We start from the raw sequence: 15,567 nt of genomic DNA, 5'->3' as shown, positions 1-15,567 counted from the left end.
ATTTTTTTTCAAAATATCGAAATGCCAGAAAATCTATAACATTTTTTTGTACTGTGTATTGTTTTTTATTATTATTTTATGTTTATTATTAGATATTTGAAAAAAAAACAGCTTGAAGATATTTATCAATCTAGTAAATCCGTAAGAGCACATTTGAATATGAATTAGAGTAGTACTGAATCTCTAAATCTCAAAAAAATTTTTTTCTAAATTTCAATATTTTTTTTGGTACTAAAACTTTTGATGAAATTTTTTTTTGATAATTTTTCATGATACACTGTAGTAAGATGCACATTCAGTATTTTTTTTAAATTTTTATCTCGGATCTTTTGAGAGTGACGTGAAATAAACGAAAAAGTACGTTTTTCACTATAGATCCTACGTCAAACCATACAGGGGTTCAAATAAACCACCAAAATTTCTTATTTAATATCCTTTACAATATTTGCCATACAGCTAGTGATTTGGTTTGGGGGCACTTTTTACTCCCTTACCCGGCCAGGCCCTTTCTGCATTAAGGTAATATTATATTATCAGGCACGTAGCGTAACCGGCACGGCACGTTTCATGCAAGACAAATATTATTGCGTGTGTTTCAAATGTGTATGCGTATATATAGCGGAACGGCTCCGAACATACACAGCACGTTTCAGACAAATGCATGAAGGAATTCTCGAAAAGAATATTTAGCCGGTGCCGGGCACGAACTACACGGGCGAGTTGCACCATACATACAAATCAAACATCGAAGTTCGTGGTATGGGTGCCTTCGTCGCTCTTCGGTACGACATCGGTTCAATTACCAGTAGCATTTCTCCGCTCCGTCTGCGCTGCCGGTCCGAACAGAGAAGTTGCTATGCCTGATGATATGAATACATCATGTATTTGTCTGCCGGTGTCGGTACGTGCCGTTTACGCTACGTGCTGGATAATATAAAACGGCCTTTACTCGAGAATTAATCAAGCAAACGAAACCAAATTTGGCATGTGGAGTTTTTAGGGTGCACTAAATGTTTCTATGGTGGTTAGGCACACCTCCCCCTCTCTAAGGGGGGGGCTGCTATACAAATGAAACAAAAATTCCTGCATAACTCGAGACATAATCAAACAAATAGAGCCAAATTTGGCATGTGGAGGTTTCAGGAGGCAAGAAACGTTTCTTAGGTGGTCTCACAGGGAGGAGGTGGGGTGGGGTTTTCCATAACTCGAGAACTAATCAAGCGAATTGAACCAACAATTTTTTCGGAAAACACTGAAGGAAAATGGGAATATTCGAAAAAATCAATTCGCATATGCTCTACAATTACAAGCGCTGTTAGTCCATTTGACGTTTGCGCTAACGACATTGGTCTTCGTTCGAAAGTGGAAATGGATTTTAATGTGATAAAACGTACTCCTATATCGTCTTCTATCTATATAAATAAAAATGGATCGCCGAATGTGTTGATAAGAGCAAAACTAGAGAAAGGAATTGTCCGATTTAGGGCTGTCTTTCTTGAACGAGAATTGTGTCTGAAAATAATCTGATATTATAATGACGAGTTATGGTAGAAGTACTAAGAACTTCATAGTAAAATGTAATCTCAAAGGGGAGATTAGAAGATCAATCAATGAACAGTGCTGCGATTGGACCCATGAACGTGCTGCGCTTAGTAAGAAAACGTGGATGTGATAACGAAAACTTAAATTTTGGGCAGGACGAAGTTTGCTGGGTCAGCTTGTAATATATAATTATTTTCAGACACAATTCTCATTCAACATTCTTTAATCACAAATTACATGGTTTACATGGTATACTGGTATACTTGATAAGGAAAAGTATTTTTTTATTCAAAATTTTCATTTTAAAAGCGCGTCATTTCATATGAGAATCCATTGCCATTTTCGCTTTACACCAATGGAACACGAAGCTTAATTCCGCAAACGCGAAATCCTATTGGACAAACAACGACGTCATTGTAAAACATATAAGAACTCAATTTTTCGAACATTCCCATTTCCCATGAGAGTTTCGGATTTTTTCTCTTCGTAACATTGATTTATGGGCAGAGACGAATACAATAAAAATAAAGACGGCTCAAATCAGACGGTTCCTTGCTCGGGTTTCGCGCTTACCAACACATTCGGCAATCCATTTTGACGTGGGACTACGTCTAACCGGAATATATAGGGGGTAAAATGAAAACCTAAACACAGAACATACAGGTAAAAATGAAAGATTTTGAATGTTTATAACTCGAACATTTCTTACTGGATTGGAAAGATGTTTACATCAATTGATAGGGAATATTTCTACGCATCTATCGCAACTAACAAAATGTTATTTTTCAATCGATGAACAATTGAATAACTGTAAAATATTAGGCGTTATCTAAACGCCCTAACTGCCTCGTTTTGATTGGCCCGATTTACAGTTTCCCTAACACAGCCATCAAACCCAGGTAGCCTTGGGGAAATCGGCATTGCAAATACATGAAAGTAGGGGGACTTTTGTTCACACCGAAGGGTATTCCTTAACACAGACTTCAAAACCAAGCAGCGATGGAGAAATCAACATTGCAAAACTTTTATTCCCACCGAAATGTGCCCTAACAGAGATTTCTAAACCAAGGTACCTGGAGGAAATCGGCATTTTAAATTCATGCAAATTGGGGGTATTTTTGTTCCGACTGAAATGTGTTTCCCTAACACAGATTTCAAATCCATATAGCGTGAAGAAATCGGAATTGCGAATTAATACAAGTCGAGGGTATTTTTGTTCCGATTGAAATGTGTTTCCCTAACACAGACTTCAAATCCATGGAGCTTGGGGAAATTAGCATTGCAGATACATGTAAGTCGGGGGTATTTTTGTTCCGATTGAATTGTGTTTTCCTAACACAGACTTCAAATCCATGGAGCGTGGGGAAATCGCCATTGCGAATTCATACAAGTCGGAGATATTTTTTTCCGATTGAAATGTGTTTCCCTAACGCAGACTTCAAAACCAAAGAAATCGGCTCTGCAAATAAATGCAAACTGCGAGTACTTTTGTCCTCGCTTGCCTTTGTGCAGACTGGAATATGTCTATCCTAACACGATCTTCTAAAATCGTGCAGACACTAGAAGCGAATGAACTTTCCAGTTTCAAGCAAATTCGCGGTTCGAGAATTACGTACACTTGAGAGATGTAAAACTTCAGAGGGAAATGGAAATAAAATAATCTTTTGATAATAATTTTTTTTGTCTTTATTAGGGAGATTTTCAACCTTAGGCTGGTTCATCAAACGTTTGATAATTCTTGCGTACATATATTTTGTCCTAGGCATCATACCAAACGTAAAAGGTCTGTCATTAAATTTACTTGTAACGAAGAGCAATCTATCAGAATGCATGAATTGACTTTACATGGTATTTGTTCAATCTTTTCATTCACAAAACAAATATATTGAATTCAATTGAATTTGGAAACTGTTTCATTCAATCAAGAATTTAATCAATACAAACAATACTAAGCTAAGGTAGCCCCACGTCAACCTTGCGGTTATATCATAGATATAACCCACCCATTTTTTTATATAGATGACGAAATTATTCAATCACTTTTTGACATTTTTGAGAATGTTATGAGATTCTAAAGCATCTGAATCGCGTTTGATACTGTCCTTTGTCCATACGTGACCTTTACATAATAAAGTATTCATTACTGACCTGTACCAATAATCATACGTAACAAGTTAACTTTTTATCGAGCCGCGAACACGAAACCGTTGTTCATTTTAAATTTTCTGAACTCACATATCGAGTGATGGCTTCAATCGAACTTTTTTTTATACTTTTTGTTTATTTTAGGCTCATCAGCATTTTAGCTGTAACAGAGCCGAATTTTAATCGTTTACATGTCACATGGTTATCATATATATAATTAGCACATTACACAATTGCCATTTTTTCGGCGTAAGGGTTTCCTTCTATACCATTGCATATGTCTGAATAACTGAATAACTGTCATGCTCTAGCAGCAAATATCTACTTAAATGTGCTTCCTGGTCCATTATTCAATGATAAGGAATGAAGTAATAGTAAGGGAATCGAAGGGTCACTTTGGGACTACTTTTCGCATAAGCATGACACAACATTATTTAAACTGTGCTCCACTTAAAGGTAAACATCATGCTCCGCGAAACTATGTCTTGATGAGATACCAGTGGAAGAATCCATATTGGCCAAGCCGAAGACGTCCGCATTCAACTTGCGGATAAATATGTATTAGCTTCGAGCTTTGTTTCTTTTAAATTTCTAAGACGCACGTAATTCAAGCTGACAACAAAAATACCTGCCAATGTATTATATGGTTGATTTTGTAAGAAACAGTAGGACAAATCATCCGGTATATAGGTGAATAAAAAGGTGTGAAAAAAATTCTCTTTTCCAAATTGGATCCCTTCTGGAACAATACACTTTTTCCAAAAAACAATCCAGTCATCGAATCATTTTTATAGCTGTATTCAGGAATTGCCTTCAGTCCATACAGCAAATTCGTTGTTATGTCTTGAAGACTGTCAATTGTGATGAAATTTTCGAAGAAAATTGAGCTCATATGGCACTAGTCGTGCTGCGATTTTTCTCATGCCCAGAACATCCACCAAAATATGTCGACCGGTCTCGAGAGAAATATTCAATTCACGGGCTAGCTCTCTCAAACTTAAGTTGCGATTTCCGTCCTTAACGGGGCAAACCGTTCGTTTCGGTTTCAGTTCGTTTTCAGCCGTCTTTGAATGCCTTATACCATTCATACACCCGCATTTTCGACATAGTTGATTCGCCAAATGCTTTCTGCAGATCATTTCTATCAGATCAGAAGACACGAAGCTAATTTTCAAATGCTAAAACTAGAATGAAAATTTTCACATCATGTTATTTAATTACTTGAAACACGTGTTTGTGGCTTTTATTAAACCATATGGCTGTACATTTCCAACATTGTTACTGAATCTGTTCATTATAATATAGAGTTGTCTTCAAAAACAATTTTTGGTATGAGATTTTTTCACCACCTGCAAAAAAAAAGTGTTTTCCATTTAAATAGAATACTAATTTGATACGAAAAAGTTAATTTTCATTCATCATTTTAATTTTGAAAATTGCGATTCTGTGAATTTTAACATTCTATCAGTGATAGGGTAAATGATTTTGGTTTGTCCGATTTTGGGTGTTTTTACGCAGCTAGTAAATGCAAATCGATTTTTCTTCCTGAAAATCACATATAATTTATACGAGTTGGGGTTTGTTGAAAAGCGCCAAGTCTCTAGTTGCTAATGCTACCATATGGCGTTGAAATTATTCAAATTTTTATGTTTTTTTAACGATTTTCCTCAAAGAGAAACTATAATCATGGTTTGACCACCTCTGATCACGGTTTGTCCAAAAAATGAGCATGGTTTGTCCGGCTTTGGAAATCACCATTTTTGAATGAAAAAAATCGATTTTTCAAGTAGATGTTGCATTTATCACTGTTTGAGTTTACTGTCATCATATTAATCCATTCATAATTTAGGCTTTCTTCAGAATATTGCCTTTTCCTAAGCATTTTAAAAGTGTTTACCTCAACACAGTCAGCACAGAGAAATTTTATTTCTGCTATGCGCGAAGGACGCCTCAAACAAAACAAATAAACTGCAGCGCGCCAAGCGGTTGCCATAGAAATCATGTGGACAAAACAACATTATTGAATTGGACAACTCATGATCAGAATTGAGTTCATCAAAATGCGTTGGTTTAGCTATGTAAATCTGATACAAATGGTGTGCAAGCATGATGTTTACAATATTTGTAAGTGTTATAATCCAGAAAAGGTCTGAACACTTGTCAAATAATCATCTGGTGATCGATTAAGAGTTAGCTCGAATGAGGGGCGCATTGACACCAGTGTCAATACACCATTGAAGGTGTATTGTATAATCCTTTAGAACATGTGATTACGTAAAAATATACTATAAAACTACTGTAAATCATGAAAAAGACAATTTTATTTATATGTTTTGAAACATTCGAATACCTGCTTTGACAGAGGTGTGCTGAATTAGAGAATTCAAAAAAGTGGATAAACCATGATCATCTTTTCGAATGGAGAAACCAAAATCATTTGCCTTATATATAATTGATAATTTTATTTCAAATTAACAAATCGACGGCATTGTTATTATAAATAAACTAGCTATTAACTAAAGGGTGTGTCACATCAAATTGCATCACGGAAAAAACGCTGTAGAAATTCGCCCAGTAGACCGATCCTTTTGAAAATTTTAGACAGTAAAATAAAAACTATTAAACAACTTTTGGCACTTCCTTTTTATTCATTCGAGCCCAAGCCAGTATGCTCGCACCTTCCTCTTTACCCCGTCCATAAGGTTCTGTACAACGTCAGGTTGTAGTTTTTTTTTGAACAGAAATCCATTTTCTCTTGAAGTCCGCCTCCGATTTGACAACTTTTGGGTTCTTCCGGAGGGCCTGCTTCATAATCGCCCAATATTTCTCTATTGGGCGAATCTCCGGCGCGTTGGGCGGGTTCATTGCCTTTGGCACGAAGGTGACCCCGTTGGCTTCGTACCACTCCAACACGTCCTTTGAATAGTGGCACGAAGCGAGATCCGGCCAGAAGTTGGTCGGGCCCTCGTGCTGCTTCAATAGTGGTAGTAAGCGCTTCTGTAGGCACTCCTTAAGGTAAACCTGCCCGTTTACCGTGCCGGTCATCACGAAGGGGGCGCTCCGCTTTCCGCAAGAGCAGATCGCTTGCCACACCATGTACTTTTTGGCAAACTTGGATAGTTTCTGCTTGCGAATCTCCTCCGGAACGCTGAATTTGTCCTCTGCGGAGAAGAACAACAGGCCCGGCAGCTGACGAAAGTCCGCTTTGACGTAGGTTTCGTCGTCCATTACCAGGCAATGCGGCTTCGTCAGCATTTCGGTGTACAGCTTCCGGGCTCGCGTCTTCCCCACCATGTTTTGCCTTTCGTCGCGGTTAGGAGCCTTCTGAACCTTGTATGTACGCGGGCCCTCCCGCTGCTTGGTCCGCTGGACGAATGAACTTGACAAATTCAGCTTATTGGCGACATCCCGGACCGAACTTCTCGGATCACGTCAAAATTGCTTAACTACGCGCTTGTGATCTTTTTCACTGACGGAGCATCCATTTTTGCCGTTCTTCACCTTCCGGTCGATGGTTAGGTTCTCGAAGTATCGTTTTAGTACTCTGCTGACCGTGGATTGGACGATTCCCAGCATCTTACCGATGTCCCGATGTGACAACTCCGGATTCTCGAAATGAGTGCGCAGGATTAATTCACGACGCTCTTTTTCGTTCGACGACATTTTTCCAAATTTACGAAAAATTGACAGTGAAGCATGGCCAACGTGATCTATACACTCTTATCTGATTATAAGCGAAAGCTGAAGATATAATTCCTAAAAATTAAATTTCTACAGCGTTTTTTCCGTGATGCAATTTGATGTGACACACCCTTTATATAAAACGTTAGTTATCTTTGAGCGTTACGAGTGGTGAATATATAGAGGCTGATTTATACACAGTAATTACGTTTGGTATCACAAAATATTCGGCCTCTTCTCAGACTTCATTCAATCGCCTTGATGCTTCTGGTCAGGTGCAAGATGGTGGAACTGACAGATGATTCGAAATAACACTATTTAGAAAACACGAAGGGTAACGCGCGGTGATTTGGATCACCCGTATATGTCAAAAAGTACGGCTTAACTTGTTTTTTTATAATGTCTATTCCTTCTTTTGTTGAACTGTATGTACCTAACGTAAGAAAAACTTTGGTAAAATTTTTCGATCGTGGTTTTAAGGTTTTTCCGCTGATTGAACAAACTTTCAATCAGAAAATTGTGCAGTAAAGTTCTGTTCGCCTACAAAGGAGGAACAATTTGATGCAGCGAAACTGTATGTTTGATAACAATGAATGAAATTAATTGCATTTTAATTCTTGCATGTTGTGTGGGGTGATTTGGTCATGTTTCTGTAGGGTGAATTGGTCCTACGGGTTTGAGGCTTTTCTTTGGTCTAATTGATTCCAGATGTCGCGGAATTACAAAAAAAAGGATGGACAGACAACGTCGAAAGAAGGGGGAGCTTGAAAGAGCGACACATGCCATCAAGGACGGTTTTGTTTACGAAAGTGTTATAGAACTATAGAATGAATGCACTTTTGACGGAAGTCCTTTCATCGAATTTTGCCCAGTAGATGTTGTGCATTTCCTGGATGCTGCTGTCCATTTTTTTCTAAATTCATCGGTGATTTGAGAAACTGTTCCCTACTTCTTGAAGATCTTTTTAATAGTCGCCCAGTAACCTTCAATTGGTCGGAGTTCTGGACAACTTGGTGGATTGATGTTTTTTCTCGACTAATCGGGTATTATTGTCTGAGAGCCACTGTAATACTGGCTTAGCGCAATGTGCAGATGCCAAATCCGACCAGAAGAGAGGCGGAGATTGATGCGTTCAGCATCGTCCACCTCCTCCTCCGCTGATTTCGTGTAGAATTGGGGCCTTGGAAGCGTTCTTGAATCCTGTTTGACGTATGTTGCGTTGTCCATCAGGATGAACTGATTGCTGTTGTCCAATAGCCGGTTATACAGTTTCCGTGCCCTTGTTTTGGTTCGAGATCGTTGTTTTGCGGTTTTCTTAGGCACCTTTCGCTTTTTGTATATATTCAAGGAATTCTGGCATTGATTATTTGAATCATTCCAATGCTGGTTTTAAACTTTTTGGCCAAATTACGCGTTGATACCGATCGGTGTCGTTTGATGTAAGTCACTACTGTACAAGATTTTCTACCGGATCTAGGCATATCATTCAAGGAGAACTCGTTGTCATACTTGAGGATGATATTTTTCACACGTGCACTTTAAACCGTTTTGCGATTTGGTTGAAGGTAGCACACTTTTCAGTACACCAAGTGTGCGGAATTTTCCTTCTTGTCTCAAGACTAATTCTAGTCATAGCGAAAACGAACAACTTAAACGGAATGAATCGATTTACTTTTGTTGACATGAAAACAAATTTTTGCTTGCAAGTACACTAAAACAAATTCACCCATTTTTGAGTAGAATCATTATAAAAGTTGATAATTAGCTCTCGATACAATTCTTACAACAAAGATCCCGCGAGTGGATCTCTGCTAGCACAAAATATGACATGTTTGGATCACACTGACACTTAAACAAAAAAAAAACATTGCCACTAACACCATCTATTAGGAATCCTTTAAAATTCACTTGTACATGTTGTACATTAGTATTTTTGTGTAAACAATGGTACATGGCACAAAGTGGGAACTCTCTTCTTCTTCTTCTTCAATGGCACTAACGTTCCTAGAGAAACTTCGCCGTCTCAACGTAGTATTACTTGCGTCATTTTTTTTTAGTACTTAGTTGAGATTTCTATGCCAAATAACACGCCTTGAGTGCATTCTGAGTAGCAAGCTCTAGAATACGCGTGATCACAGTGCAAGTCGGAGGAAATTTCTTTGACGAAAAATTCCCCCGACCAGAACGGGAATCGAACCCGAACACCCGGCATGTTAGTTATGACGCTAACCACTCGGGAGGGAGCTCTCATTGAAGGCAATTCGTCTTCTGAATCCGTTCTTTAATAAAACTTTTAATTTTTCGTAATGTAATTTGCATTTTCCAATTTGGGGTAAATGGCTTTGCAAAGCTTGCGCTTTTCCATTCTAAAGAAAATGGAAAAATCCGTATTAGACTTGAAATCAGTAAGAATTCTAGATTTAGGTGATTTTTATCCTTTATATACCACAATATTATTTTTATGTTAAAAGCTCACACCTCTGCAATCAACATGTAGAATTACTCTAAGATCAGCTCTCAAAGGGGTTTGATATCGTTCCAGTTTTTATATCACATTAGAATCAGATTGTTTTTTTTTTTCATTTATCAGCCTTGGTAAATAATCAAAACGATCATTAAAACAAATTTCTAAGTGGTATAACTTGGAATAATATTTATTTTATTTGATTTCAAAACAGTTCCGATTCGGTAATTGGTACTCATCACATTGACACCATGATATATTTTAACATCAAAGAAAGTTGCATTGTTTGTTCTGAAGCTTTCCAGAATGTTATGCATTTTCAACACAAATATGACCGGAACAAATTTTTACAAACCAATTCGTTTCTGTTCATCCTTTTTTCATATCTTATGTTTTTTCTGCATTGACAGTTTTCAGATATTTTGACATTGAAAAAAATTAAATAATGCGAAAATAAAGTGGAAACTGCTCCATATTTGGTACACTATAAATATCATCATAAAAAGTATGATATTTTCGCGATTTTTTCAAACGAGCAAATATATTACTATGATTAATCTGATATTGCAGTTTTATTAGCTATATCATTTAACAAACAAAAAATAAATTAGTGTCAATCGGACTGTCCCCTGAATAGCAGAAACCGGTTTGTTGAACCCTTGCAGCCTTGTAAACTAGTGGGAGTTCTACAAGTTTTTCTAGTGGACCGATTTCAACCAATTTTTTTACGTGATCTTGGATGTATTTCCTGTCATCGTGCGTAGGATTTTTTTGAAATATAGATTTTTAACGAAATTGCGACTTTTTTTTGTAAAAAATGCATTTTTGCCTCAAAAATCTAGATAAAAACATTGACCAAAATTTCATTTTTCAAAATATCGAAAAAAAAGGCTAGGAAATCGGATGGACCGTTCCGGAGATAGAACCAGTTTGCAAAACATGGTTTCGAGAAAAACTCACTTTAAATTTTGGATGCATACTGATAACTGGCGAAGGAAACAAACTTCTTTATTATGTAAAGGGTGTGTCACATCAAATTGCATCACGGAAAAAACGCTGTAGAAATTTAATTTTTAGGAATTATATCTTCAGCTTTCGCTTATAATCAGATAAGAGTGTATAGATCACGTTGGCCATGCTTCACTGTCAATTTTTCGTAAATTTGGAAAAATGTCGTCGAACGAAAAAGAGCGTCGTGAATTAATCCTGCGCACTCATTTCGAGAATCCGGAGTTGTCACATCGGGACATCGGTAAGATGCTGGGAATCGTCCAATCCACGGTCAGCAGAGTACTAAAACGATACTTCGAGAACCTAACCATCGACCGGAAGGTGAAGAACGGCAAAAATGGATGCTCCGTCAGTGAAAAAGATCACAAGCGCGTAGTTAAGCAGTTTAGACGTGATCCGAGAAGTTCGGTCCGGGATGTCGCCAATAAGCTGAATTTGTCAAGTTCATTCGTCCAGCGGACCAAGCAGCGGGAGGGCCTGCGTACATACAAGGTTCAGAAGGCTCCTAACCGCGACGAAAGGCAAAACATGGTGGGGAAGACGCGAGCCCGGAAGATGTACACCGAAATGCTGACAAAGCCGCATTGCCTGGTAATGGACGACGAAACCTACGTCAAAGCGGACTTCCGTCAGCTGCCGGGCCTGTTGTTCTTCTCTGCAGAGGACAAATTCAGCGTTCCGGAGGAGATTCGCAAGCAGAAACTATCCAAGTTTGCCAAAAAGTACATGATGTGGCAAGCGATCTGCTCTCGCGGAAAGCGGAGCGCCCCCTACGTGATGACCGGCACGGTAAACGGGCAGGTTTACCTTAAGGAGTGCCTACAGAAGCGCTTACTACCACTATTGAAGCAGCACGAGGGCCCGACCATCTTCTGGCCGGATCTCGCTTCGTGCCACTATTCAAAGGACGTGTTGGAGTGGTACGAAGCCAACGGGGTCACCTTCGTGCCAAAGGAAATGAACCCGCCCAACGCGCCGGAGCTTCGCCCAATAGAGAAATATTGGGCGATTATGAAGCAGGCCCTCCGGAAGAACCCAAAAGTTGTCAAATCGGAGGCGGACTTCAAGAGAAAATGGATTTCTGTTTAAAAAAAAAACTACAACCTGACGTTGTACAGAACCTTATGGACGGGGTAAAGAGGAAGGTGCGAGCATACGGGCTTGGGCTCGAAGTATGAATAAAAAGAAAATGCCAAAAGTTGTTTAATAGTTTTTATTTTACTGTCTAAAATTTTCAAAAGGATCGGTCTACTGGGCGAATTTCTACAGCGTTTTTTCCGTGATGCAATTTGATGTGACACACCCTTTAGTTGTAGTTGTATGCGATTGCATACGACTCGTACGACCACACTTTTCGCACATAGCCGCATCCACTGTCACCGTAGTCTTACTCTTCTTTTTGCTTTTTCTTCACGACTTTTGATTGGTGTCAAATTGTCGGATTCTGTGTTTATACTTCGGTTCTAAAATTTGCATTCTAATAGCGAAATGCCGTATAACGAGGTATGAGTGTAATAAACCAAGAAAAGTGATGAGAAAAAGGTTATGTGTATAATTTTGCCGAAACTGCTTACCTTTGCAAAAAAAAAATTGTAAACGATTCGGTAATACAGACAATGAACTAGCTCTGATCACCGTAGTGGGGCGGAATGCTCCATCATGGTTTGATCGAGAAAATTGTCGGTTTATCGGAGGAGGAAGTTGTGTAATGTCTGAGAAGTTTTGTGAAAAAAGCACCCAAAGTTGCATGGAATAATTTATTGAATACAGGCAAACCTTTTTTTTTGTGCGGGGGATAGGGACCGCATAAAAAAAATCGTGCAAAACTTCACCAGTAGCTTTAAAAAACCGTGTTCGGTACAGATTTTGAAAAAAACTTTTTTTGTGCGGTGGATAGGGACCGCATAAAAAAAGTTTCCCCCAAGAAAATAACTCAAAGCCGTTCATCGTTTAATTTCCTTTGGTTTCCCTGCTTTGCGATGGGACAGTTTGCTTCTTCGGTTGCGCTTGGCTGTTTTGTGCTTTTAGTTGCATGCCGAAACGTGATGCTGTTAGATATCATATGTCATGCAAAAACTTAGAAATGCTTTTTTCGCACTTAAATACATATAAACCATCGAGAAAAACTAAATGGACGATAACTTCGTCAAATATGCTTCTTTTCATATACCGCACAAAAAAAGAATCGCACAAGAACAGAAAATCGCACAAAAAAAATCGCACCAAAAAAATTCGCACTAAAACAGGTTTTACTGTATATTGCAATTTTACGCAGTAAGATGAACTTTTAATGAAGAAAATAATATTGCGAATCAGATTCAAAATTTAAAAAAGATTGCCATTAGCGCAGAAGAATTCTATTAGAAACTCGGTTTTCCATAGTTATCATGGTGACGCGTTTCGCCCTCAGTTCTTCCACTGATTGAAAAATGGACCAAGTAATGCAAAGGGTGAAACGGACACAAACTGGTCAACGTGATTATGTTTAATAACGTAATCAGTACGCAAATTTTCATGTTTTTTTCTCATTAAACTCTATTTCTTTTTAAATGTTAATGGCTACTAAATACATTTTTTTCCCTGTCCTCGTTGTTTGGGTGTATTTGAGTTTTTGAGTTGCACGTTGTTTGGACCCGTGTCCCTTCAAAAAAGGCAATACGCTTTTCCGCATACATTTCATTGCTTTGACAGCTTGGTTGACAGTACAAATTGTTGGGAAAAATTCGCCTTTTCAGTCCATTCATAAAAATTGCTTACCAAAATATAACTTTTTAATAAATATTTTTTCATAAACCTTGAAAACTTTTTTTGCTGCGTAATCTGAACTTATCTTGATCCTTTTATTACTTTGGTGTTTTGCTTATCAAAGGTTTGGATTAGGTTCGACAATGCTGGCTCGTTTCCACTCATTGAGTTTTTGGCATTTCTCTGCAAAAAGTCTGATTTAGAAAAAGCTACTTCTTTTAATTTTTTTCACAATCATAGAAGACGAGGTGTTGGAACAGTTGGTTAGTTTCAATTTCATAATCAAATTTTTGGCATATTCGTCATTTTTCTTCTTTAGAAACAGCGTTTTTAACGCATTTTCACCTTCCCCTAAGCCAACCGTAGAAACGAAGATACAGATCGCAAGCTTCTCGGATTTCATTTGCTACCAAAATGATGACATCTTTCAGTTCTTATCTGATGACGGATCTCTCACATTTGCGATAAATATCCCACATCTTCCAGAGATTATTACCACCACAAAACGATTCCCTGTTCGCAAAAATATCATCTACCATAAATCGACCCTTGAGTTTACGATCTTTCTATGTTCTCATTAAAACAACTTTTCTCTTGCTCGGCACAAATTTTCTTCCTTCCCACCCTCACCACTAAGAAATGCCCTGGGTGTGTGTGTGTGTGTGCGCCTCAAACCACCCTTTTTCTTGAGAACGAGCAGAATCTTGGAGCAAACCACCACCACCCTCTTTCACCACCAACACCTTCTTCTTCGCCCCACCCGCGCTTCTGCTAGTAGTCGGTGAGGTGTTAGTTGTTTAATAAAAATTCAAAACCCCCTCTTTTGCAGCGTGACTTGGCGCATTTTTGGTTAGTAAGGAAGGCAGTTGTTTTAAACATTCGCTGAGATTAAAATACGCTGACAAAATCTCGGTGTTAGTTTTTTTTTGTTTAGCTAAAGATTCTCACCCCTACGATGGAATGAGGTTTTTTGTTGGTTCATAGAAAACTCTGCTGGCGATAGTTTGGATAGGGTTTTTCGTTCGTTCGAACCTTCCTGCTCGCATAATGTATGAGGACGAATGGGTGGTGAATATAGATCTTCGAACGGAGGCAGGCAGGCACGCACGCACGCATACACGCCATGAGGTCATGAAGAAGACGGGAAGGCATGCGTTCCGCGAGCGACTCGCCGAAAGTTGCCATTAAACAACGAACGCAACTCTAATTATCTAATTACGGGTGGTTTTTAAACAAATCACAGTCGCGCGAAGCTGAAAAGTTTTCGCGCAGCTTCACTGCCACCACCATCACCACCGCCACTATCGCTACTGGGAGAGCATTATCGACACGGCAGCAGTAGCAGCAACAGCACTAGCAAAAAGGGCGGTCGAAAGTTTTAAACAACACCTGATATCCTAGCGGCAGGCTCGGAACGGAAATTGCAAATATCTCCAATCTATATATCTATCAATTATATGACAATAATTATATACCTGAAGAAAAATATTGTTAGAATTATGTATTACGAGATATATCCGCGGGGGCTTTGGCTCTCGCAACCCCATCCCTAGACAGCATTAATCATCGTCCTTTCGGGGATCGTTTCTTCTTCTTCTGCTTGTGTGGCGTGTGTGTGTTCCATTCCAGAGTCAGAATGCAGATTCAGCACGTTCGGGACCTGTGTGCCGTGCCGGGGGCGGCCGCCGAACTCAACTGCACCGGTGATATCCTGTCGGTGCAGAACTTGTTGCCACAGCTAGCCCCGCCGGAGAACAAACCCCACCAGTGTCAGCAGTGTCTCAAGAGTTTCTCCTCCAACCACCAGCTGGTGCAGCACATCCGGGTCCACACCGGGGAGAAGCCCTACAAATGTTCCTACTGTGATCGCAAATTCAAACAGCTGTCGCACGTCCAGCAGCACACCCGGCTGCACACCGGTATGAGAAGCCAACCTATTTACTAATTATTAATCCAAAATGGAGGCGCATATCGCCCCC

At 39.0% G+C, this 15,567-nt stretch overlaps 1 protein-coding gene across 7 annotated transcripts in view; it reads left to right on the top strand.

Moving 5' to 3' along the window:
• Nucleotides 1-15,567, top strand: part of LOC129763304 (uncharacterized) — a 44,970-nt gene that overhangs the window by 10,460 nt on the left and 18,943 nt on the right. For 6 of the 7 annotated variants that reach the window (XM_055762240.1, XM_055762237.1, XM_055762241.1 and 3 more), the window contains exon 2: nucleotides 15,218-15,507. In XM_055762240.1, the coding sequence (XP_055618215.1) occupies nucleotides 15,225-15,507 (283 nt within the window). In that variant the 5' untranslated portion in view covers nucleotides 15,218-15,224. Of the gene's footprint in view, nucleotides 1-12,001; nucleotides 15,508-15,567 lie in introns of those variants that run through there. The other variant, XM_055762239.1, reaches the window with a different exon arrangement.

The sequence above is a fragment of the Toxorhynchites rutilus genome, chromosome 1 (genome assembly GCF_029784135.1).
Source record: "Toxorhynchites rutilus septentrionalis strain SRP chromosome 1, ASM2978413v1, whole genome shotgun sequence".
Classification (NCBI taxonomy): domain Eukaryota; kingdom Metazoa; phylum Arthropoda; class Insecta; order Diptera; family Culicidae; genus Toxorhynchites; species Toxorhynchites rutilus.
This window is presented reverse-complemented; position numbering and strand designations above follow the sequence as displayed.